Raw genomic sequence first — 25,994 nt, forward strand, 5'->3', positions numbered from 1 at the left:
TTAAGTCATAACATTTAAGAAATTAAATATAAAGCCTTTAAGTCAACACTCATCCTGTTATGGACTCTAGAATTGATTTAATTTAATTTCAGTATCCCACACTAATGATAATAAAGTGTTTATTGGTCAAACATAACTTCAGATCATCCACTTCTATACATTTGACATGTGAAAGCTGACAGACTGCTGTCACCAGCTGATAACTGTGTATTAAGATACATATCTCAATGTTTCAAATTCATTCTTTCAAAATTATGAATTGCCCTAAAAATTTTCCAACTTTGTTCCTTGAAAAATGAAATACTATAGCCTTTCTCAAAGTTATGACTAATCTGAAAATTTCTCTTGTAAAAACTGACTTGATTCTCATTTATGACTTCTCAAAAATATTTATCAACCTTATTCTCTACATCAGTTTTTTTTCTGCAGTGGCCCCAATACCCTGTTGTATTATACAGAACCATGGGGTAAACTGTGAGACTTCTATATTTATATTTAGTATACAGTAGTAGTATAGTATTTTTGTATTGATTTGGTTTTCCTCCTAAAAGTCATTGAAGTTCCTGTTGTCTTTCAATGAGGACCTGAGTCTTGGAGCCATAGTTTTATTGAGAAAACTGTTTCAGTTTTGTTTAGAAAAGCAAATGTATAAAAGGTTTCATGAAAATAATTGACCACAGTGCCTGAGGTGGACTTTCATTAAACAAAGTAAAAAACAACAGAGTAATATCTGACAAGTGGTACTGCCAAGGACAAAGGTCCAACAATACCCAGACTTTAAATATGTCACTAAACAGAAACACACACAGCTACTGAAATCAACCAGTACACGGGCCAATCACGGCAGGTCGTTTGCAGACATGCTGATGATTTGAAGAGAAACTACTAAATGCTGTTGTGTGGCTTTTTGATTTCTGATTGTTTCATATTTGACATTTTTAATGTCACTACTCTCAGCATTTGAAGGCTCAGTTCTTCCCAGCTTTTATCTCCGTCTCCACCAACACCTGCAGAGGAGCTGCATCCTCCATTGGAGTCTGTACTGAACTCTGGTTTGTTGATGTTTCCCTGGACAGTGTTATGAATTTATTGAACCAGTAAGAAAAGAAACTTTGCAAAACAGCGAAATAAGCTGCCGTGCGAATGCTTTCTGAAAAGAAAAATTTCATCTCAGCCAGTGGCTGCTTGGACGGACACGCACGCACGCACGCACGCACGCACTAGCAAACAAAAGTCATCACCACTAAACAAAGATAATAAATTCAACTCAGTCCTACCAAATCTTCTTCAGACTCAGGACTTCTGAAGACTGTGATGGATCCTTTTCCAGTGTTCAGTGACTTTATCCTCCTTCATTAGATCCACTGTGTATTTTTTGTAATTATAATCCTGGTAAATACCAATATAGATCCACAGTGATGCCAAAAAAACAAGACTTTTTTTTCCAATTGAGGCTGGGCTGGTCCACCCCCTGGTCCCCAGATATAATCCAAATGCTGTACTCCCCCTGAGTGATGGATGGACTGAACAATAAATCAAAATCCCATTCGTGACTTCTTCTTCTTGGGTTGAGACGCCTGCGATCCCTGCGACAAACCCAGTCGACCCTGTGAAATCTGGGAGAGGGGCAGAGACTGGGAGAAACCCGACCACACGGAGGAGTCCTGGGACAGATCCGTCCTGACGCTCCTCTGAGGGACAGACTGTGAACTGCGGAGCTGAGAGAAGGACGACAACGACGATGTGGAGGGAGGTGGGGCTCGTACGTTGCTCTCCTCTTCCAGGAAGTGAATGTTGTGCTGTGAGGGCTCGTCCTGGAAACAGACCAGAAATTGTTGAGATAAAGGTGACTGATATTTATTTAGGAAGCTGACTGTGGAACTGCAACATGTTTAAGCCGATTAACTAATTACAATTAGAGTGTACAAGTGAAACTGGTGCCCTTGTTAGTCTGTGACATTCACTACACACTGGACGGATGGAAAACAACTTCTCAGTTCAAACATCATCACCACAAGTGGGGGAAAAAAAATTCCTCTGGTGAAATCCAAAGGAAAGGTCTTGTTGTTACCTGAATCAAAAGTGTTCATCTGTACTTTAGGATCTCTAGTCTCACATAGACAGACCTTGGTCTGGCTGCACCATTATCATTTTGCAAACGGGTGGGGGGACCATGATTAATTTGCATCTCTTTAAATCAATCACACTCGTCTTGGCCAGCGCTGAGCCCAGGATGCAGCGATGGTGTCCCTGCAAAAAAGTCTCAGTGGGCAAGTTGTTTTAGGGGAACATCGCACGTGGGGAGGTGAGCACTGTCATTAAAGGAGCACAGCTAACATTAGCATGAACAGCTGTTTGCTTACTAGTCTTACTAAGAGCTTTAGCCTCATTGTGTTTACAAGGCAAGTGGCCATACTAGTCCTCTGAGCAGCTGCGTCTTCAGGACAGACTGGAGGCTACTGTGACTGGGTATCAGAAAGTGATGAGACAGGCTAACTGGGCTGGGGCTAGCTGCTTAGCATGCTAACTTCAGTAGAAGAGAAGAAGTGATAGAAATAGAAGCAAAAGGTTGTTTTCCACCTCTGGAGACAGCTGACGGTGAGTAAAGGAGTGTTTGATGGTGAACTCACAATGTTTCTTCTTCACTGGTAAAGTAAACATTTGCTAACACTTACATTAATGTAGCAACAGCAAAACCTAAAAATAGCTCCTTTAAAATGGCTAACTCACTGCAAAGAAAACACCATAGAAAACAGCAAAGACACATGTTGACTGTGTGATTAGAGATTGTTGGTGTTTTAGCCAAGGGGCTTTTGAAAATGCTAAAAGTCATGGGAGGCGGAAAGGGAGGAGAATGCTGCCTGGAATTGCCACCCAATGGCAGGCTTATACCTACAGCCTACATCATCATCATCACAGACTAGGATATCTCAGACTTGGCCATAATGAAGTCTGAACTTAGCCTGATAATCAGACTGAATTCCCATGAATTGATCCCATCAGCCTGACAGTGTTCATATTTGCCCTAGTAGTATTAGTATTTAGTAATGTATGTGTCCTGCTGATGTCATTTTAAGTGGCCACAGAATCTGTGGTAACATCTCCCATCCTCTCTTCTGTCTTCTGGCTGTGACCTGGAAACCCATGTCCGCCCACCGTCATTGAGAATGTTCTAATTTTTCATCTCAGAGGAGACGAGGCAAGGACTTACTGGTGTTTCCCACATTGAGATTTTTTTTAACCTTAAATCACTGGTCTGACTTCCTGTGTGTCGAAGGATAGTTTATAATCCTACTACTGTCTATAAAGCACTTAATGGTCTTGGGATCAAACACATCTGTGATCAACTTGTACGATGCGAAGCATCCGGACCTCCCAGGTTCATCAGGGACAGGTTCACTTAGTATTCCCAGAAGCAAACCAGGTGAAGCAGCTTTTAGTTTCTCTTCTCCTCAGCTGTGGAACAAGCTTCCTGAACACCTGAGCTCTGCCGAGATTTTATGAGATTTAAATATTTTTATTTATTCAAATGTGTAATGTTCAAATGCATTTCCATGCCTCTGTAAAGCACTTTGAACTGCCTTGTGTCTGAATGGTGCTGTAGAAATAAACTTGCCTTGCCTTAGTGGACGGCGACACCTCTTTGTGTGTAAACAGAGCAGCTGGATTGTGGCTGTGGAAAGATCTTTACTGTGATATTGAGAACACTGCTTGATTTGTAATTGTGTAGGAAACCTGTGGAAGCTGGGATGACAGTTCCAGCTGCGGCTCTAAAGTTAGTCCTATTTATTCATAAAGGAAAGAATATTATGTGTGTAGAATCTGAACCATGACACACTGTTGCAAGTTTGTCTCTTTTTTCCTCAAAAGCTAAGAATTGTCTTTCGTTACAAGTTCACCTTGTAGATTTTATTCAGAATATTTTAAGATGTTTCTCTTGCTTTCTCACATCTGTTCTATTCTATGAAATGTAATATCTATGTGTGTTATTTCTATCAGTCGCATTCTGACACCCTGATACCACGTATATCTGTGGCCCGGTTCAGACATGGTAACAACATCCTCTCAAGTGATCCGATCACAAGTAGTCAGCTCTAAGTTCAGGTGTGAACGCACCAAAGACGCATTGAAGATGTATTTGAGATCTGATCACTCAGACAACATTCAGAGCTGGTCTGGACCACATGTGTCCACATTCTTTTAGCAGTGTGAATGTGAATGTGTCCTGGACCAAAATGAAGGATCAACTACTACCTGACACAGTCTGATTAGTCCCAACACAGTTTATAATGAACTACCAGGTGTTTTTCTTTTGTTACTGGTATTTATTTGACAGTTGAGATGTTGTGCGTCATGAGTACTCGCTGTCTCATCAAAATGATGCTCACATGTCCCTCTCACATCCCTGCTGGGAGGAGCTAAGATGTGTGGAAGAGACATTGAGTGAGGGAAGTGAAGAGTCATGTTAGCCGGATGGAAAGCACCTTGTGTCTATACAGGCTATGTTCAGGCACAGAGTTTAGTATAAGTTGCCTGTGCTCAAAACTGAATACACAATCACTGGAGGAAAATACACTTTCGTTTGCTTTTAAGTACACACAGCAAAAGTGACATGCCTTTAAGTGGCCTATGTGGAGAGCTGAACTGATTAGAATAAGAGCTCAGCAGTTCCGCCTGCTGTGTCAGTCGACTTACAGATATGACAATATTTCTTCTATTGTTATGCCAAATATTAACAGCTACTAGCAACAACTGTGATTGGACAGATATGCCTTTATAAAGTGTTAGTTGTAGACCAGTTACTGGACACATCACCTTCCTCTTACCTGTGGTCCGAACAGAGAGCGGAGGGAGTCTTCGGCTTGACGTTTGTTCCTCCTCTGACTGGCAGGTGTGGAGTCTGCTTTTACAGTCCTGGACAGAGAGAACATGCCGGAGCTGCTGGGAGTCTGCTGGTCACTTTGTTTGTTTTTAACACTTTGAGGTGTGGCGATTGGTGTGGATACTGGGGTGTCATTTTGCAAAGTGGAGGATGTTGTGGCTTTTGGCGTCCCATGTTCCAAAAAGCTCTCCAACTGGGACAACGGCCCTGTCCCTTCAGTGTCAGACCACCCCTGGCTTGCCGCAGAGGACCAGCCCGTTGAATCAGAGAAACTGTCCAGATCTGATTGGTAGCTGAGAGATGAGGTGAAGCTCCCGGACAGCTCCAAGCGCCGGCCAGCAGCTCTCTTCGCCTCCTTCTCCCTCCTCCTCTTCCTCTTCAGAGCCTTCAACTTCTCCTCCCTGTTCAGCCCCAGCTGGTCCTCCCACCACGCCCGCCACACTTCCTCCCCCTGCCAGGAGAGAGTCAGGCGGTGGCTGAGCTGATCTCTCCAGACATCTGTGTCCACTGGGTTTGGCACAGGCACTACATCTGGAGCGGTGAGGGAGGTGGAGACGGTGCTGTGAACCATCAGTGAGCGTTTGGACATGCACGCTCTCAGATCTTGCCTCAAGCTCTGCACACGCTCCTCTTCTGTTGAATCTCTTGTTTCATCATCAGGCATCTGGAGAAAGCCTTCAGTTTTGATTGTGAAGTGCTGCGAACAGCGTGGGAGGGGCTTCTTTTCACGATTTCTTTGCATCAGTTTCTGGAGCCAATGCTTCCAGGTGATGAGAGCAGCTTCGCTGAGCTTTACCTGAGTTTCCTCCACACCGCTGGGTTCCTTAGTATCATCAGCTTTATCTCCACCCACCTTTCCATCTTTCTCTCCTGCGTTCAATCCATTTGTGTGATCCGGTTCTGGATCATCATTGACAACAACCTGCAGACCCAACTGCTTCAGCTTTCGACCTTTCCTTTCTGACTCTGAATCATCAGAATCAGTGTACATGATCCCTGCTGGTTGTTCTCTCTCTGGTGTTTCAGTCACAAACCTCGGCACAGCTGGACCCTGGGTCGGCCCGATCACACCCTCATCGCTCCACCCGTCCTCTGTATCCAGCGGAGAATCTGGTGCAAGTTGTCCTGCTGTTTTACTCCCTGATGTTGTGGCTTCTGTCAGCGTTGGTTGTAGCAGGTTTTTTGTTGCATGTTGAGGCAGTGGTTCGTCCTCTGCCGCTGAAGATCGAGATGTGTCGCTGTCCGGCTGCTCCAGCTCAAGGATCTGGTAGAAAATATCTCCTGCCTCTGTCAGCTGTAGCATGCATATACAATCCTCTCCACCTGCTTCTTTGGCTCCTTTCTTCTGAAGACAAGTCAGACCTGAAAACAAAAAACAAGACTAGGTCACAACCCAGTACTTGGCTGGACTGCTTCTGGTCCATGTGTGAATTTGAGGACCTAGATGAAAACTGCTGTGAAACCACTGTTAACAACAAGCTGCTGCTAAAATCCAGATTTTAAATCCGTGACGTCGTCTGACAAAATCACCAGTCACATAAGTCACAGACAAACACTGAGCTGTGATTTCAGCTGTATTCACTGTAAAATTATCACTCAGAGAGAGAGTTAGAAGACACAGACTATCTCTTATTTGGTCTCTCACATGGCGAACAGCCTCCATCTGAGACACACAGTTTTCTGAACATAACTACTGTATTTCCTCAAAAAGTGACCAGGGCCTTTATTTATTCAAGTCACCTGCAGAAAGTAACAGAAGTAGGTTATTAGAGGCAGGTCTTTATGTCTAACTCCCTCTGTTTGATATGTAGCGATGGTCATAGCTGTATTTTAGTATAAAGTCTTGTTTTCAGTTGCTCCTTTATGTCTTTTTAAAGTTACTGCATTACATGTTAATACAAACTTCCTGTAATCATTTCAAATTAAAAGCCCTCTAGTGTTTCAGTGGATAGAAACCCTTTATGTCTTAACAGGGCTTTTATTATTGTGCTGCAATAAGAGTATTGTCTTATTGGTGTTTCTTTTTATATGTTATTGAGATCTGCTGGTTTCTTGAAAATTTACCGATGACTTCTCTCTCTCTCCCTCCCTCTCTCCTGCTCAGTGTGTCTTATGTTTAGTTATTCCTCTGTCTCCTTTAGTAATAATGATACATGTAATGAAAGTAGTTTACTCGCTGTAATAGAGAGAAAACTCAGTGTATTGGAAGTGATCCTCCTCTTCCCTGCAGTTCCCGAGCAGACTGCCGGTAACAAGACAACTCAGTCATGTGGCATTCGGCTGACCAGTGGTGGAAATTTTATTCCACCACTTGAAAATGATTTTTCGGGCTGGCCACACTGTTGCCATCCAGCCAAAAAGCTTAGCCACATTATATTGGTGTGACTTTACAAGTAACAGAAATACTTTTCCAGCTATTATATAAAAAACCTTCGAACAACTTAAGATGGTTCACATGTTGTATCTGGTTAGCTAACAAGCTAATCACTAATCCAGGCTGCAGTCAGCTGGGTTTTGTTGACAGCAGAATTAGGAAAGAGGTCAGACCTAGGCGCTCACTACTTTTGAGATGTTATGTGCTGTCGCTACTTCCAGTGGTTGTAGGTCAACGAATATCTCCAATGCTAACTGTTGTTAAAACTGCAATGTTTCCTTATTACATATGTATTTCTGCACCTCTTCAATGAGCAAGATTCAACTTCTGGAAGAGCTTGTTTGAGGTTATTGCTGCCAAAGGTTTGACCAGTTATTAAGTCCAAGGGTTCAATTACTTTTTCCACAAGAACAGTGAATGATTAATGTGTGCCATAAAATGTCACAATTCTTGTGTATTAGTGTAAGCACACTGCGTTTATCTGAACCTGTGACTTAAATGAGGATCAGATCAGATTACTGGCTTCAAAACTCTGAAGATCTAAAACTAATACTCAGACACGGGAACAAACATGTACACACACTGTTTCCCTTCGTCTATCCATACCTGCAGCAGGTGAGGACAGTCTGTTGCTTGCGATGTCCAGGCGATGAGGAATCTGGACAGGAAGGTGTTTCAGACTATCTCTGGGTCTGAGCAGAGCCTGAGCAGGACCTCGACTAAAACTGGCCTCTGCTCTGCCTCCTGATCACACAGTCACAAACATTGGGAGAATCACATAGATAGTTAGCATGGAACGTGAATGTTCTTTGGATTACTAGTAAAACACTTAAACACTGAGACTTGACAGTCTTACATTGAATGCGTCTTACTCTCAAAATGACACCCCAAGTGGACTGACCTGAGTACTGCAACAGGGTTATTTCCTGAGAACTGTGGGAGCCCAACAGGACCTTAGTGGTCCTGGCCCCATCTACTACTGTGCCAGAAGAGGCAGAGCCAGGAAGAACATGGCAAAACATGGGTGGGGACTGCATCATGTGATCCCACTTAAGCATTGGCACGCATGGGAAACGCTCATCCATGATATAAGCAGAGTACTGTCAGACACAGAGAGAGAGGGGGGGGGCATTAATTATGTAAAATGAGTTCAATCGAATCTGATTTTCAAAACATCTCATGCTTCTCTCTTTTACCTAGCGATAGTGATGATCATCTGTGTTGTGACTGTGTTGGTGATCATTGATTATTTCATTTCAATCAAAATAACTAAATGAAACTGAAGATCCATTCTGGGGTAAAACAAACTCTACGGGCAGGAACACACTGGGTGCGTGGCGTGTGCATAGCCGCTGCCGAACTTCTTGGTTTTCATTTCAGCGTACATGTTAATGGGTTAGAGTGGACACACTGCCTGCGTGAGACGTGCGTCTCGCAACAGAAATAGTCTGAGAAAAGAGATGTTGATGTCACATTGACATCATAGTGGCAACAATACATAAAACTCACACCTTTCACTATAGTTCCAATGTGTAGACTGAAACTGAATATGACAGACATGAAAAAATATATATTTTTTTAAAAACCATTTTAGCAGCTGCATGTGGAGACAGTGGCATTTTAGTGACGTTTTCAGTCAAAATCAGAAATAATAATAATAATAATAAAATCTATAATGAAAAGAAATCCAACACTGCAGTAACCTGTAAACTCTATGTAGAGAGATAGAGATGCAGTAGCAGCAACACATCAGACTTGCAGCTGGTGTCAACACAGGTGTGTTTCTCCACAGCAACTCAGCAGCCATCATGCACACACAACACAGGCAATGTGTTCCAGGTCAGATTAAGAGTACACTGTGTGTGTGTGTGTGTGTGTGTGTGTGTTAGTTTGTCAGACCAACACAGTGATGAGTCTTTTCTGGTGAAAACGATCAGCTGATCGTGTCATGTCAGTTTGCATCCCTGTCTTTTCTTAGGTCCCAAGTAGGGCTGGATGATGTATGGAATCAATTTTATCAATTTAAATTCGTTTTTCTGTGTAAAATATATACATGCTGATAGCTGGCTACATTAGCTGTCTTGAGTCACAACAGTCCTGTCAACTGTGATGTCATTACTTGCACTACTTGTGCAGCTGCTGCATCTCCAGGCGTCTCATTCTCCATGTTTGCTGATGTGGAATCATCTCTGGCATGAGAAGTGAAGCCTCTGGAAGCAGCTGAACTGTGTGTGGAGTCTGTTTCTACGTGTTGGAAAGCTAATGCTAGCTAATAACTGTCTGCAGACATCAGACTGATGTCAGAAACAAACAGTGGGAGGAGATGAATTAGTGTGCAAACGTTTCTGCTCCATCTGTGTTGAAACGGATTATTAAACTGTCTGTACTTAAATGAAGCATCTGGTCTTTTGCTGTATGGGATAGCCTGTGTTTGTTGAATATGTAGAATGAAGACAGACTTGCATGGTGCAGATCTCTTGCTCAACTGTAATCCCTAAGGACGGAGCTGGGCTGTAGTGTTCTCCAACAGAGTGAACAAACTCCAAACAATGAAAAAATGATGAACATCTGACTCCATGGCTGCTGCATTCCATTGTAGGAATACTAATGTACCTGAGTGGTGATGAGATGGTGGAAGGAGTGGACGTCTCCCAGATATCTGGACAGGATGAGTCTCTCTCCTCGCCGACACTCTGAGGTCTTGCTGATATTAAACAGAGTGTGACCACAGACAGGACTTGCCTGGAGGGGCAGGGAAAGGGTTGGGGTGGGATGGGGGTGCGGGGTGGTGGTAGGAAGAAGACAAGGGGAGGGATGAGAAGGAGGAGGATTTTACAGGATGTGTGGTTGTCAATTTATTGCTGTAATTCCTCCACGGACAGAGAGTTGCTCCCACTTCGCAACAAAAGTCAGTAATGGAGGATAAAAAACTCCTGCATCACTGGTAGTGTTGAGAACAACTGGATGAACTTCATGAGACCGAAGGATTTTGGCTTGTGGCCCTGATCAGGGTCGTCATACAGCACTTGACAAGCATGACCGTGAATGAGTGCAGTATACAGCTGTGTGGTTTTGGACCAGTCAAATTCTGGCACAGATGTGATTAAAATTATTCAATGTTGCCTTATGGCTCTGACAGCAGGTGATGCTGCACCTTCATGCTTTTAATGTGTATATTTCAGTTCTCTGTCACAAAGAGCTCACAACTGTCAACCTCTTGTCTCACCCTGATGTCTGTGAGCTCCACCCCAGTCCTGTCTGCGTATAACATCACCCTCGGGTGAGCGGAGAATTCGCACCATCGCCATGATGACTTGGCGTTGAAGTACAGGTTGCTGTCCTCCTCCCGAACCTTCTGCATCCTGACAGAGCAGAGCATCACTTTAATGTCAGCTGACTTTGAACACATAAAACCTGTGTCTCTATAGGAAGAATAATTTAAGACGTTCCTCTCGCTCTCACCCTTTGCCAACAGTCCACAGGTTCGCTGCTCCGCTCTCACTTGCCACCAGAACTTCACCTAAAATATGAGGACTGACACCACACAGCAGAGAACATGTTACTTTAACACCTTTACCTCAGTTGGGAGTATTTTCCAGAACTCACCCAGCTCCTCCCTGATGCTCACTAACCTGACACTGACGCAGGTTGCAACCTCTCTGGTGTTGATGACCTGCAGCGGACGAGGTTCGTTCGTTTCACTGAACCTCCAAACTCCGCACAAGTGATCTGACCGCACAGCAACACAACCTGCAACAAACATACAAACACGATGAAATGTCTGCACAGCACGGAGCAAACTCTGAATCCACATTCAGCTGCTCTTAATGTTTAGAAGTTTTCCCTCATTCTTACAGTTGTTGAACAGGGAGGCAGAGCTGATCTGTCTGATGGGGCCTTTCAGCTGGAAGCTGAACGGGTCGCTGCTGCTGGCGTTCAGGACAGAGGGACTTCCTCTGTGGTGCTGCAGCTCCACTCTGTGGAAGTCTGAAGTACTGCGTTAAGAACCAGAACCAACAGGAAGACTCTGCCCCACCCTTCATCCTCAGCTCACCCATTATTTTTCAACATCAGAAAAACACTGTTTTTTCTGTCTCTGTCGGAATGTCAATATGAGCACTATATAATCCTCTTCACACTTGGTGCTATGGACTAGGGATGGGCAATTTCAGTAATTTCAATATTCAGGTACTCTCATTACCTTTTGTGCCTTGAGTACTCGATTACACACACACACGTATATATATATATATATACACACACACACACACAGATATTCATACTGTAAAAGTAGAAATGCGGGAGGTAACCCTAATCCTTGCTTAACATTGGTTCCGCTTTTGTTTCCAGTCGGACACGGACCTCCCTGACCACGTCAACTGTTTGGCTGTTGGAGAACATGATATGCAAGTTTAACGCCACATATCTTGCACTGCACGTTATAGTAATTCCAGACATCAGTTTTCCTGGTCACGGCTGCCATGGTGCACGTAACGCCAACCGACTTGAACTATTGTAGCCAAAAACAACACGTGCGCAGGTGTGCGAGTAGTGAAACGCTACTCGAATAATGGCGTCAATGAGTCCTCGAGTATCCATCCCTACTATGGACATATTTCAATCTATACAAAAAAGCACTGAGCCAAAGTTGATAAATTTGCTGTCAATCAACTAGTAAATTAATCCACTTTGTACTGGTAGGACGAAAGAATCTTGAGGACTAAAAAATGACCTGCTGCGTGTCCTAAAACTCCAGTGTTAAATTTGATTTGCAGGATACTGAGGCGGTCCATTCCCTGGTTCCCGGGGTAGAGGAGGCAGCCGTGCAGAGAGCCGCTGCTGCTCTCTGAGAAGGGGATAAAGTCCAGAGCGCCACCTGTGGATGCTTCAGAGAAGAGCTGACGGTCTCTCTGGTCTGTCAGCTCCTCGTACAACAGAGCACCCAGCAGCTCAGGAGGGACAGAGTGCACCACGTCTGACAGAAGGACGCTGTACATGTCCAACGATATGGAGAAATATGACTGATGACATCTGGGGAAAAGTTGCAACATGAAGAAAAAAAGAAACGAACCAAGACATCAATCAGACAAGAAGAGATATTTCTTTCATTTCAAATCTTTGCACACACACACGCACGCACGCACGCACACACGCACACACACACACACACACACACACACTTTCTCACAAGTAGGTCTGATACACATTTTAGACTTCAGCATATCAAGGAAGTTTTTCACTTTCCACATGGAGACTGAATTCCTCCGATATCTCTGCAAAACAAACAAAGACACGCACAGATTCTGATGACCTGAAAAACAACAAACAGATCAGGGTGTTTTCTTCACTGTTTCTATCTTTTATTTATCTCAGTTAAACTAACTGAAAGATGTTAATTGGATGTTAGAAGAAAGATGTTAACGACAGCAGGAATATCTGGACTAACACTAATGATACAAACATTTTAGTTGCATTTTTTAACTCATGATTCAAACTACTACTACTACTACTTGTCCTGCAACAACATTCCATGTCAAATTTTGTACTTATCAAGCTTTAAATCATTACTGATCTATCAGGACATGTGAGCTCAGTCCACAGCATCTCCACTGGATAATGCTACTAAGCGTATGTGTTGAGCTGCTGGAGTCATCTCAGCTGGACGACCACTTCTAGGGAGAGTAGCCACAGAAATGAATCTCCATTTATAGACAGTTTGTTTAGCTGTGGGCTGATGAAGATCTAAACTCTAAATGTCTAAGTGTTTTCTATAACCCAAAACCTCCAATCTGGTTTCACTGACTGACTCCAGGTCTGATAACTGCTGACTCCAGCTAGCTTCTGTTCATGTCATTAGTCGAGGGCTTCACACACTGTTTCCAGCTACACTGAGAAAGTTTGAATCATGTTTTCAATATGGACAGTAATGATTTATGTGACATTAGTTAAACTAGACTGTGTCTGTTTATTATTGTAACTTAGATGAAAAGCTGATCATATTTTAGGTCAGATTTATACATAAATGTAAGTAATTCCAAAGGGTTCACTTACTTTTTATTGCCACTATAAATACCATTTTCCTCTTTTATATTCTAGTCTATAAAATCATAAATCTACCAGAGCCCACGCTGATGTCTGGACATTGTGTATTTCGTCTAACAAGCATTCAAACAAATAAATTAATGAATAAACTGTCTTGTCATAGAAAGTCTGTTGTTGTGACACTCACTTCTCTCGATCCTTGTTTAAAGTTGAAGTTTTCACCCAGAATTTCACTCATGCACCCAAAGGCGTCCTGGCCGTGATCCATGAAGAAGTTATGCATCTAAATAAAAAACGTGTTTACAAACCTCAAAACACAAAAACATAACAGTAAAACACAGAGAAGAGATCTGAAGCTGCAGTGTGCAGCTGAGTTCACACCGATTCAGTTAATTATGAATCTGATTTCATTGGTTTGGACGAATATTTGTTCCTTTCATTAGCTTAGAAATCACCATGTGCATGAAATGTCACCCTGCTCATTGTTCATGGAAAGATCAAACTTCTTTAATCGGTTTGACTATGTGTAAAATTTATGAGACAGATAAACTGTACTGTCCCAGTGAGGAGATTGGCATGCAACATGAATACAATATACAAATCACAGACATAAAAGACTGCAGAGGACATTATAGAAGGTACACTGTACATGTATCTTAAATGTGATTAAAAACTTAATTTCTAATTTATTCAGCTGTTCCACTCACATGTTCGGTGAAGTCCTGTGGATCTGGAGGCTCTGAAGGCCAGAGCCAAGCTGTAAAAGATGTTTACAAATACATTTTTATATAAAATAAATAATAAAATAATGGAAACATAATAAATTTTAAAACAAACAAAAAAAAAGACACATTGGAATTTTTTAGATAACAAAAACTGTGAGAATATCTGTTAAAAAAATTGCTCCTCCAATACATCAGCCATTATACAACTGTGTACAACACATCTCAGATACTACGTATGGAGTCTCAAATCTGCTTCACAACTCCTGATCTGAACTGGAAGGTCGACAGGGAGTGCGTCTGAGTGATACCTGCTGTCAGGGACTCACAGTTTTTAGGAGACAGGAGGGGAAGCGGTACAGGCTGAGTCTGACGCCAAGTCTCCCCTCTGACCTGATGACTAGATGTAAATGTCCAACTGGAGAGAGGACCAGAGCCGCCCTGAAAACACAACCAAATAATAAGAAAGTCTGACAGATGCAGAACAAACAACATCTTCAAACTGCTGTAAAAACCAATTAGCTTACATCACCATCAAAAAAAAAAAGAAGAAGAAAAGCAACACATCCCCACAGTGAAAAAGCTTGAAGCAGATAATGTTGACATTAACACAATCTAAACTTGATATAATAGTAATAATAATCAGTGATTCTTTGTGTTCATGAACTAACTGATCAGTTACATTCAGTGATGGTTGATTTCACACTTAACCATCGACTCAATGATTCTTGTTTATAAATGCATCACACCACTGAACAGACAAATTAACACCTGAACTGTCTTGGCACATGTCTTTTAATTTGAGAAAGCATCAACTGAACTGGAAAATCATTTCTTCAAAATATAAATAAATAAGAAAATATGTCTACAATAATAATGATAATGATACTGATGGTAGACTCATTTATATCTCATATCACTGATTTAATATTACCGTTTTCACCTGGCATGCCATCATCCTTCTAACTTGGAATATCAAATTTTGGTTCACGAGTATTTAAAAAAAAAAAAAAAATTATAACTTTAGTTTAGAATATAGTTTGTACAAACCATAGTACAAACTTAAAGCAACACAACTTCACTCAGTTAATGTGCTCCAAATGCAACTCAAATACACAGACACACCCCTCTTCAACACTAAATAATTATGTGTCAGTCAAATCAGTTACTCTCAGGTTTGTTTACATCAGATCTGCTGTAGGCCACATGCAGTGATATGAAACTCTATTGATAACACAACAGATAAAAAACTAAACCTTTCCAACAAACAGGAAGTATGTTGCCATGGATACAATGAGTTAAGCTGTGGCTATCACTGGATCACTGACTGAGGAGCTTCTTCTTTCTCTGGTTTCTAGTCAGATTTATGGAGGTTTATCTACAGTGGTGTTTTCATGTCTGTGTGTTCAGGTCTGACTGAATCACGACTCAGATTTTTGTCTGATGTGAGTTCCACATGTTTTTGAATAAATAAATAAATAATAAAAAATATATATATATATGTTTTTGATTGATATGGTTTAGCTTGGAGATCAGTTTGAATGTTTGAACCAGTAATATAAGACATGAGGAGCTTTCAGCCCTTTTCATTTTGTCAAAGTAGCTCTCAGAGTAAAAAAGGTTGGAGACCCCTGTTTATTTATTTTTTTACACAGTGAAACGTGGACATGTTAGTACAATTGAAAATTAAAACAGCATGTTCTTTCTTAAAGCTCAATTGTATTTCGAATTTATTTGGGGTTTTTAAAGAAACAAGCTGTTACAAAGTAACAAAGTACTGTCAATTTAAATATTCATGCACTATCTTTTAAGTCAGTACTGAGCAGACGACAGACCCACCTGCGGTCTGACTCGGCCGTAACAGCCCCAGTTTCCACCGTTATAGTACTTCAGGATAGAGTCCGGCGGTCCGCAGTTGTAAAAGGAAGGAAAAAGTTGCTGTGGGAACTCGTAATCCATTTTGTTTGTTTGTTGCTAACAAATTAAAATAACTGTCAGGTTTACTGAGGGTGTGTGTGCCGTTGTTCCCTCGCCTTCAGCTTGTCTGGGAACAAGTCTGAACATGTTGTTCCCCGGCTTAGCTAGCGTTAGCACCCCAGACATTTGCTGTTAGCTAGCACAAATAAACACATCTCTACTCTTTTAATCGTCGTGACACGATCTCAGCATCTCCGACTTCAGGCTATACGCGTCGATGGGAACCTATTAGTTCTAAAAGGCACAAATCCGTGGCAAAATTGTCCCAAATCCTAACCGTACTGCTGCACACGTGCAGACCACAGAAAGACAGCGACGATCAAGTTTCCCAGTGTGAGCACCCAGCAATAACAACAAAAAGACTTCCGGTCTGATTTTCGTTTTAGAATGAAAACTGCAAAATTTAAATGAAAAGTGAAAAAGAAAATGTCCGAGAAACGACTTTCTTGGAAAAATTATTTAATAAAGAGGCAACATGTAAGATGATATGAGATGACATGTAAAATAACAATTGTTGCAATAAAAATTAAAATATAGAGTGGCCTTCAATTTGACTGGCCTCAGCAAACAAACTAAAACTAAACAAAAAATACAACGTAAAACCAATCTTTAAAAACGTAGTTGATTTGGGCTTTTATTTTGAATAGAGACAGGGCTGCAGCGTGGCTGTATTTTTAGATTTTCTTTTTTTCAAATGCTTTATTATTAAAAACATCGTACATTTAATCTAATTAAAAGGATTAAACACTAAAAATGAAGGAATCAATCATAACTTTTGGAATAAGATACGTAGTAAAATATGAGCAATACATACTAAATAAATACAATAAAAGGAAATAAATGCAACATATTAATAAGGATGATGAAACAAAAAATGAACAAAAGTATTTCAAAAGCACAAATGTGTATGGATGTATTCTCTTATTATTTTTTGTATTATCATGGCTCTATTATTAGAACATCTATAGGCTACGGTCGTTTTGTTGAGGCTTCGTCATACGTAAGTGGGTGTGGTTTCAGTCAGAAGACCTATCGAAAATCTATCGATAGAAACTTATCGACAGGTTTTTTTTTAAAATTCTACTGGTTCCCAGGTCAACGATGAAATTTAGCGTTACAAAAGTAAGCAGTTAAATAATTCATTAAAATAAATAGATGCAGAAATGAAGAAATTAAATAGGAATAAATTCCACCATGTTTTAGTATTTGATTTACAAATCATATTTATGTACTAGTGATTGTGCTGTCCTTTTAATAACGAAAAAGGCATCAACACTCTACAAATAACGAGGAAACCATGCTCGAAAAAAAATACTGCATGTTTTTATTTTGAAAAGGTGAAACCGGATGCATTTTTCGGTTACCAGTGATCAGCTGACCGAACTGATCGGTGTGTCGGTGGGACAGCAGCTAAAAACAAGCCAAAAAGAAGGATAATTCGTGTTTCTGTTTCTCACGGAGGGACACCTTCATCGCTGGGCCTTCTGTTAGAAGGACATGTTTCAGTAGGACTCGCTTTTTGGGTATGTATCTACAATTTTTGACATTGTGTTTTGGTTCCGTTAGCCGCATTGCTAACCTCGGAAGTCGCGACATTGCAGGTGTAGTTTAGCGTTAGCACTTCACAGATCACTGCACAGAGAATCTGTCTTTTAGCGCCTGATAATCATTTAGCTTTTGTATAAATCTGTTTCTTTCTGGTGTCTGTGACTGTCCTGTGGCAGAGTGTAATTTTAATGTTTTCCCTTGTTTCCTAAACGCCGCTGAGCTGTCTGTAGACCTGGATTAAACGCCAAGGTTAATTATACAAATGCAGCACGAAAGCACGAACTGTTGATGTGTTCATATGAACGTGTACTGTTTGTTGTTTATTTATGGAAGAGGGTGATTGGTGACTCATTGATAGTGCATTTTTTTTATATCAGACTTCAGCAATGACACGACTAATGCGTTAAGATGTAACCTAAAGTCTTAATGATCGTGTGTAGCATGTTTCTCTAATTTCTGTACACATGACAGTGTTTCAGTATCATGAACGTTAGCATATTAGCATGCAATGCGTTTAACATCTTTAGCTATATACAGCCATTACGCCATATATACTAGCTAGAGTACTAGCTAGTAATGTTGGATATATATCGTCAGCCAGAACTAATGCAGTCCAGTACAACGGACCTGCACCCTCATGGAGGTTTCATGATGACACTGAATCAGAGAGGTGCTGACTCACTCTATAATCATTTGGAGGGTATAATTTTTATTTATTAAAATTTTCCCATTCCTATTACATAATCGAGGGTGGGCTAAAGACCATTGAGGACAAAGAGGCAAATCAGTGAGCAGGTTTAATTTATGGTAATATTGCATTTATGCAACATGATGAAGTGCTTTGGTTTTTCAGTTATTTCACTGGATCAGCCAAAGCCCATCTGGTTCTTTTAACTATAATGTCGGTTTGTTCATTGATTTTTAGAAAATATAAACTACATCATAAAGTGTGTGTGTGTGTATATATGTATATATATACAGTACTGTGCAAAAGTTTTAGGAAGGTGTGAAAAAATGCTGTAAACTAAGAATGCTACACTTGGTACACTTGCACAAAGTCAGGGATTTTGTAGGATTATAGTCAGGTGTATGATCAACCAATTATACCAAACAGGTGCTAATGATCATCAATTTCACATGTAGGTTGAAACACAGTCATTAACTGAAACAGAAACAGCTGTGTAGGAGGCTTAAAACTGGGCGAGGAACAGCCAAACTCTGCTACCAAGGTGAGGTTGTGGAAGACAGTTTCATGTCACAGGTCATACATCATGGCAAAACTGAGCACAGCAACAAGACCCAAGGTAGTTATACTGCATCAGCAAGGTCTTTCCCAGACAAAGATTTCAAAGCAGACTGGAGTTCCAAGATATGCTGTTCAAACTCTTTTGAAGAAGCACAAAGAAACGGGCAATGTTGAAGATCGTAGACGCAGTGGTCGGCCAAGGAAACTTCGTGCAGCAGATGAAAAACACATCAAGCTTATTTCCCTTCGAAATCGGAAGATGTCCAGCAGTGCCATCAGCTCAGAGCTGGCAGAAACCAGTGGGACCCAGGTACACCCATCTACTGTCCGGAGAAGTCTGGCCAGACGTGGTCTTCATGGAAGAGTTGCAGCCAAAAAGCCATACCTCCGACATGGAAACAAGGCCAAGCGACTCAACTATGCACGAAAACATAGGAACTGGCGTGCAGAAAAATGGCAGCAGGTGCTCTGGGCTGATGAGTCAAAATTTGAAATATTTGGCTGTAGCAGAAGGCAGTTTGTTCGCCGAAGGGCTGGAGAGCGGAACAATAACGAGTGTCTGCAGGCAACAGTGAAGCATGGTGGAGGTTCCTTGCAAGTTTGGGGCTGCATTTCTGCAAATGGAGTTGGAGATTTGGTCAGGATTAATGGTGTCCTCAATGCTGAGAAATACAGGCAGATACTTATCCATCATGCAATACCATCAGGGAGGCGTATGATTGGCCCCAAATTTATTACTGGGCAGCAGGACAACGACCCCAAACATACAGCCAATGTCATTAAGAACTATCTTCAGTGTAAAGAAGAACAAGAAGTCCTGGAAGTGATGGTATGGCCCCCACAGAGCCCTGACCTCAACATCATTGAGTCTGTCTGGGATTACATGAAGAGACAGAAGGATTTGAGGAAGCCTACATCCACAGAAGATCTGTGGTTAGTTCTCCAAGATGTTCCTTCAAAAACTGTGTGCAAGTGTACTTAGAAGAATTGATGCTGTTTTGAAGGTAAAGGGCGGTCACACCAAATATTGATTTGATTTAGATTTCTCTTCTGTTCATTCACTGCATTTTGCAAATTGATGAAAATAAACTATTAACACTTCCATTTTTGAAAGCATTCTTAGTTTACAGCATTTTTTCACACCTGCCTAAAACTTTTGCACAGTACTGTATATGTATATACAGTCAAGCCTGAAATTATTCATACCCCTGGCAAATTTTGACTTAAAGTTACTTTTATTCAACCAGCAAGTTTTTTTTTTTTTTTTTTTTGACCGGAAATGACACCCAGCTTCTCCCTAAAGATTAATACAGACCCCGCCCACTGATCAACAAAGAGGCATCATTGTGTAAAAAAATATTTCTCAGCTTTTATTTAGCATTTGAACAAAATGGGCATGTCCAAAAATTATTCATACCCTTCTCATAATCAATAAGAATAAAGCTTTATTGCTATACAAGCAAATCAAACGCCTTCTATAACTGGCTGACCAGCTTTTGCAGTGTCTCCACCTCTGGTAACTTCTTTGCCCATTCATCTTTAGCGATGAGCTCCAACTCTTTCAGGTTGGAGGGTCTCCTTGCCATCATCCTAATCTTTAGCTCCCTCCACAGATTCTCAATTGGATTCAAGTCAGGACTCTGGCCGGGCCACTGCAAAACGTTAATGTTTTTGTCCGCTAACCATTTCTTCACCACTCTTGCTGTGTGTTTTGGGTCGTTGTCGTGCTGAAATGTCCACTGGTGCCCAAGGCCAAGTTTCTCTGCAGACTGCCTGATGTTGTTGTTGAGAATCTTGATGTATTGCTCTTTTTTCATGGTGCCGTTTACTGTGATTAGGTTCCCTGGTGCATTGGCTGAAAAACACCCCCAAAGCATTAGGTTCCCACCACCATGTTTGACGGTGGGGATGGTGTTCTTAGGGTTGAAGGCTTCTCCTTTTCTACGCCAAATGAAGGATACATCATTGTGGCCAAACAATTCAATTTTTGTTTAATCTGACCATAAAACAGAAGACCAGAAGTCTTCTTCTTTGTCCAGATGATCATTTGCAAAGGCCAAGCAGGCTTTTGTGTGCCTTATCTGGAGAAGTGGCATCCTCCTTGGTCTGCGTCCGTGGAACCCAGCAGTGTGCAGTGTCCGTTGGACTGTCTGCCTTGAGACGTTGCCACCAGCAGAGCCCAGATTCACCAGGATGGCCTTGGTGGTGATCCTTGGATTCTTCTTCACCTCTCTCACTATCCTCCTGGCCAGCACAGGTGTCACTTTTGGTTTCCGACCACGTCCTCTGAGATTTTCCACAGTGCGGAACGTCTTGTATTTTTTAATAATACTTTGCACTGTAGCCACTGGAACTTGAAAACATTTAGATATGGCCTTATAGCCCTTTCCTGACTTGTGAGCAGCAACACCACCTGTAAAGTAATAATGAACAAGTTGCATCTCGTTTGTCTGAACACAAACGGAAATGTGATTTGTGATTGGAGGAGAAGCTCTGTGACGGAATGAGTTCTTGATGAACAACAGTTTATCCATCGGCACAACACTTCTGTGTATTGACAGCACGGGTTGCCAGATATGGTCTGGGAGCACAGGCTTTACTTTTGGTCACTGTACAAAATACAGATGCTGCTGGTCTTCAGATCTGAGTTTTCCATTTTGATCTCTGTTCCCGTCTCTTTGGGTTTCTCGTTCTAACTCTCCGTTTGTCTTTCCAGACACATCACCATAATGTCCGGGAACAGCCTGGTTCTACCCATAGTGCTCTGGGGCCGCACGGCTCCCACCCACTGCATCAGCAGCCTGCTGGTGATGGATGACTTCAGCACCATCATCACCGGCTGCCATGACGGACAGATCTGCCTCTGGGACATGACACCTGAGCTTGAGGTACTGTTAAGGGTGACGGTAGTGATTGATGAAAATGGTGGTGATGTTAGTGTGTGTGTTTTCTAACTACCTGTGATGTTTTCTCTTATTCTGCTTCTCATCATCTTATTTTAACCTTCTTTTGTCTCCTCCTCTCGTCGCCTCAGATTTGTCCCAGAGCCATGTTGTTTGGACACACAGCCTCCATCACCTGTCTGTCCAAAGCCAGTGCATGCAGTGACAAGCAGTACATCGTCAGTGCATCTGAGAGTGGGTGAGTACGTTTTTATCACACATACCATACGCACATCTGTTAGAGGTTCCATGTAAGTGGAGCATACAGATGTTGATTGCTTGCTGTGAAATAGCATCAACACAGTTAACTAGAGTGACTTGTTGACAAAAGTGTTGGCATCTTTTCATAAAACTCATCCAGAATCTCCCGCATTAATTTTTAGTTTTCACTTATAAACCCTTTGGATATAATGTCTTTTTTTTCTTATTATGCCTCCACGCCAAGAGGCAGAGCCAGAGGCACTCATTCATGTCTAACCTCAGTTTGGTCATGTTTTAGGGAGATGTGTTTATGGGATGTGAACGATGGACGCTGTATTGAGTTCACCAAGCTGGCCTGTGCTCACACTGGCATACAGGTAAGACACACACTCACATCCTGTAATCTCTCAGATAAAAGCTGGGTTTTAAATAGTGGCCAAGCCTCACATAAACACAAACAAAGGACGGGTAAAAAACACTGAGGGATTACAGTAGCTCACATGGTAAATGAATCATAATGTACATTTCCACATCATGAATTCCCCCGTGCTGGGGGAATTCATGATGTAAAGTCATGTAAAGCAAAGTCATGTCATACTTCTGCTCTCACTTCTACTTTTTAGCACAAATACAGTTGTAATGTTTTTCAAACACTATTAAGCTACTGTCATCGAAGTTCAACACATCCTGCAGATTTTTAATATTAAAAACGCACCAGGAAAGGGTTTTTACCCTTGAAGCTGTGGAAGGCTAAAAATAAAAATGGTTGTTTCCTGATCAGATTTTGCTTGTTTGTCTCCTCCTGTTGTCATCTCTCCTCACCTCACCTGTTGCTTTCTGTCTGTCTTCCCTCCGTGTCCGCTGTGGTTCTCCAGTTCTATCAATTCACCATCGGCACCCAAAGGGAGGGACGCCTGCTTTGTAATGGACATTACCCAGAGATCCTTGTGGTGGATGCCACTAGCCTGGAGGTCCTGTACTCGCTTGTGTCCAAGATCTCTCCTGACTGGATCAGCTCCATGAGCATCATCCGTTCCCACCGCACACAAGGTAAGAGCTGGAGAAGACTTTGCAGGTTAAACTGATGGGAGTTTTTTCTCTAGCGGCTGATATCTTGTATAGTTTTTATATGTAAAGCTATTTTCACCACTCGGGATGTAATTTGAGATACGAACTATTACTCACAACTTTTGCTTTTTCATTGAAGGCAAGGAAAACAAGGAAGATAGATCATATTACCCCGGTTTAGCTTCCTCCACTGGCTCCCAGTGCCGTTTAGAAGAGATTTTAAGGTCCTTTTACAGGTTTTTAAAGCTCTTCATGGATTGAGACTGACCTACACTACAGATTCTCTGTCGTTTTATAATCCTTTATCAGCTTTCAGATTTTATACTCCAAAACTATGCAGAACCATGCCAAGAGCTATAAGAGATGTTCAGTGAGCATTTTTAAACGACACCTGAAAATCTATTTATTTAATTTAGCTTTTAATTAATTCTCTCATATTTTACTATTCTTACGGATTTCTGTTTTTATTTTCATTTACATATTTTATCATCTACTGTCTTTCTAGTGTTTATTTTCATTGTCCTTTAATTCGCCTTTATTTTATTGTACAGTTTGATTCCTTTTATTGTAAGATACCTTGAGCTAGATCTGTTGTGTGCTCTATAAATAAAGTTTATTATTATCATTAGTATTATTATTGTTGTTTTTGACATGCCACTGTAGATAAAACACAGGAGTACAACTTAAAACAAATGGTGGCTGAATTCCATTTAGCTGCTTCAGTTTCAGGTTCCTGTTGTTCATGCTGGTTCACTGTCACTGACTCACTGGGACACTTGAACAGAGTAGAACCACTGTCGATGTTATTACTAACACCTGTCCCTCTGCTTTGGAAAAGACCTACTGGCGCAAATAACTTTCTGAAAATGTACAATCATTAAATAAGCAGAACACATTTTAATCATAGTATAATTATCAACATTATGAACTATTTTAATAAACCCACTTCCCACAGAACATCTGGAACAATGAGTTTAATTGCTGAGAAACAATGCAAATATTTTATTACTGACCCCTCCTGTAATAGTCTCATTTGAATGGAGCTGTAGCCAAAAAGACATTAATGCTATTATGATATGCTAAATGATCATCTTAGACTAACATGTAAAAAGTTAGCATGTTACCATGCTAAATGTACACCTGCATACAATATTATGCCACTTCTGTTGAGTGTTGATGGGCTCTGACTGTAATTTGCTGTCTCTCTGTAGAGGACACAGTGGTGGCAGTGTCAGTGACTGGGATCTTGAAGGTCTGGATCATCACAGCTGAGGTCAGCAAGATGCAGGTAGACCGCCGTTTGCTTGTTTAAAATAAACCATCAGTCTTGTGTCAGACGTCTGTATATGACTTAAACAAGACTAGGTTAAAACCTAGTAAATGTCTGGACCGCCTGTGGTCAATTATTATTGATGACTTCTCTCTCTCCCTCCCTCTCTCCTGCTCTCTCTGTTCGGTGTGTCTTATGTTTAGTTATTCCTCTGCCTCCTTTAGTAATACTGATACATGTAATGAAAGTATCGTATTTGCTGTAATGGAGGCGAGGCTCAGTGTATTGGAAGCGCTCCTCCTCTTCCCTGCAGTTCCCGAGCAGCCGGGAAACCAGAGCTGCTCAGTAGACTGCCCATAACAAGAGGTGTAGCCCTGAGCCCCGGTCGGCATCCATACAGGGCCCAGACCTGAACCAGGGTTACACCCAATCTGTTTGAAAAAAAGTCTCTAAATCTAGAGACAATGAGCTAAGTTGTCAACAATGCAGCTGTAAACACCCCCCTAATAGAAGCTGTTTACACCAGAAACTCGGTGCTCAGTGCTCGTAGAACTGTTGCATAAATGCAATGTCACACGAGAGGGTGTGTTTGTCTTCGGTACCAAATCACAGCTGTGCTCATATTCAGCACAACATCACTCGCTCTCGTGTGATATTGCTTATGTGTATCATCTCAGGCTCTAATCTGTAATTTGTGTGTTTGTGTGTTCAGGACCTGGACCCAGTGTTTGAAGAAGAGTCCAAACCCATCTACTGTCAGGGCTGCCAGAGTATTTCCTTCTGCACCTTCACTCAGAGCAGCCTGCTGGTGGTCTGCTCCAAGTACTGGAGGGTAAGCGACTACAGCACCACAGCGTACTACACACAAAGTGTGCACCTGAAAATTCATCCATGGCCTGGGCTGATAGTTTCATTAATAATTACTGTGTGTGTCGCCCTCTTCCTTGTGTGTGTCTGTGTGTGTCTGTGTGTCAGGTGTTTGATGCAGGTGACTACTCGTTGCTTTGCTCAGTGCCCAGTGACAATGACCAGGCCTGGACTGGAGGAGAGTTCATTGCTGCAGACAAAGTCATCATCTGGACAGAAGATGGCTGCAGTTACATCTACAAGCTGCCTGCCAGGTAAACCTGCTGATCTGGATCTCACATCACTGCTCAGTAACTTCTGATGGTTTTAACACATCCACAGAGGAGAAAAGAGTCATGGTGATGCTCAGCTAAGTCATGCCAGCTGTACACACAGAGATTGTTGGCATCTATGGATTTGTTTGATTATGTCCTAAACTTAGACTTAATATTATTATATTTATATTTGTTTATTTGGTAGGGACAGTGCATGTTCCTGAACACATGCATACAAAATACACAATGTAAACATGTCAGATTGTAGCAAAAGTGCTAATTGTCATCTGTAATCCCTGGGCAGGTAACAAAAAAGCAAAATAAAAAAGACATACATTTTGCTGTATACTGAGTTAAAAATGATGGCAGATCTGGTTTGTCTCAAAGCCAGTGTTTGAGATGTGTCTTTGTGTGTGTGTGTTTCCCCAGTTGTCTACCTGCTAGTGAACATTTCCGCAGCGATGTTGGGAAAACCAAAGAAGGCTCGATCCCTCCTCTGGTCTACAGCATCGCTAACCGCTCAGACAAACAGGTCAGTCCTCCGTCCTTCACTCTGTCCAGTTGTCAGTTCAAAAAGACATCTGATACTTAACGCAGCTAA

General features: G+C 41.6%; 2 protein-coding genes across 3 annotated transcripts in view; one reads left to right on the plus strand and one right to left on the minus strand.

Annotated features, from left to right (window-relative positions):
- Nucleotides 1–102: 102 nt before the first annotated feature.
- Nucleotides 103–16,296, minus strand: taf1c (TATA-box binding protein associated factor, RNA polymerase I subunit C). Its single transcript, XM_022744483.1, has 15 exons — nt 15,860–16,296; nt 14,350–14,461; nt 14,006–14,055; nt 13,486–13,581; nt 12,462–12,529; nt 12,037–12,287; nt 11,112–11,243; nt 10,889–11,006; nt 10,719–10,790; nt 10,483–10,618; nt 9,870–9,998; nt 8,158–8,356; nt 7,863–8,000; nt 4,827–6,244; nt 103–1,814 (listed from the first exon to the last, which is right to left on the minus strand). Exons 1-15 carry the CDS (start codon nt 15,977–15,979, stop codon nt 1,536–1,538), a joined length of 3,318 nt encoding a protein of 1,105 aa, XP_022600204.1. The 5' UTR covers nt 15,980–16,296; the 3' UTR covers nt 103–1,535.
- A 1,086-nt stretch (nt 16,297–17,382) lies between these two features.
- wdr7 (WD repeat domain 7) overlaps nt 17,383–25,994 on the plus strand; it is a 120,504-nt gene continuing 111,892 nt past the window's right edge. The window contains exons 1-9 of one of the 2 annotated variants that reach the window (XM_022744457.1): nt 17,383–17,520; nt 21,508–21,679; nt 21,826–21,932; nt 22,233–22,311; nt 22,810–22,984; nt 24,214–24,290; nt 24,985–25,104; nt 25,248–25,393; nt 25,823–25,925. In XM_022744457.1, the coding sequence (XP_022600178.1) occupies nt 21,521–21,679; nt 21,826–21,932; nt 22,233–22,311; nt 22,810–22,984; nt 24,214–24,290; nt 24,985–25,104; nt 25,248–25,393; nt 25,823–25,925 (966 nt within the window). In that variant the 5' untranslated portion in view covers nt 17,383–17,520; nt 21,508–21,520. The remainder of the gene's footprint in view (nt 17,521–21,507; nt 21,680–21,825; nt 21,933–22,232; nt 22,312–22,809; nt 22,985–24,213; nt 24,291–24,984; nt 25,105–25,247; nt 25,394–25,822; nt 25,926–25,994) is intronic. The other variant, XM_022744458.1, reaches the window with a different exon arrangement.

Source organism: Seriola dumerili, unplaced genomic scaffold (genome assembly GCF_002260705.1).
Source record: "Seriola dumerili isolate Sdu_G_001 unplaced genomic scaffold, Sdu_1.0 BDQW01000081.1, whole genome shotgun sequence".
Classification (NCBI taxonomy): Eukaryota; Metazoa; Chordata; class Actinopteri; order Carangiformes; family Carangidae; genus Seriola; species Seriola dumerili.

What these genes read in the sequence shown, in the direction of transcription:
- taf1c (XM_022744483.1), bottom strand. Translation starts at nt 15,979, where the DNA reads ATGGATTACGAGTTCCCACAGCAACTTTTTCCTTCCTTTTACAACTGC. An exon ending in ACGGCCGAGTCAGACCGCAG is followed by an intron (nt 14,462 to 15,859) that starts GTGGGTCTGTCG and finishes TTGTGTTTTCAG; the next exon opens with GGCGGCTCTGGTCCTCTCTC. An exon ending in ACTGTCCTCACCTGCTGCAG is followed by an intron (nt 6,245 to 7,862) that starts GTATGGATAGAC and finishes TTTTGTTTTCAG; the next exon opens with GTCTGACTTGTCTTCAGAAG.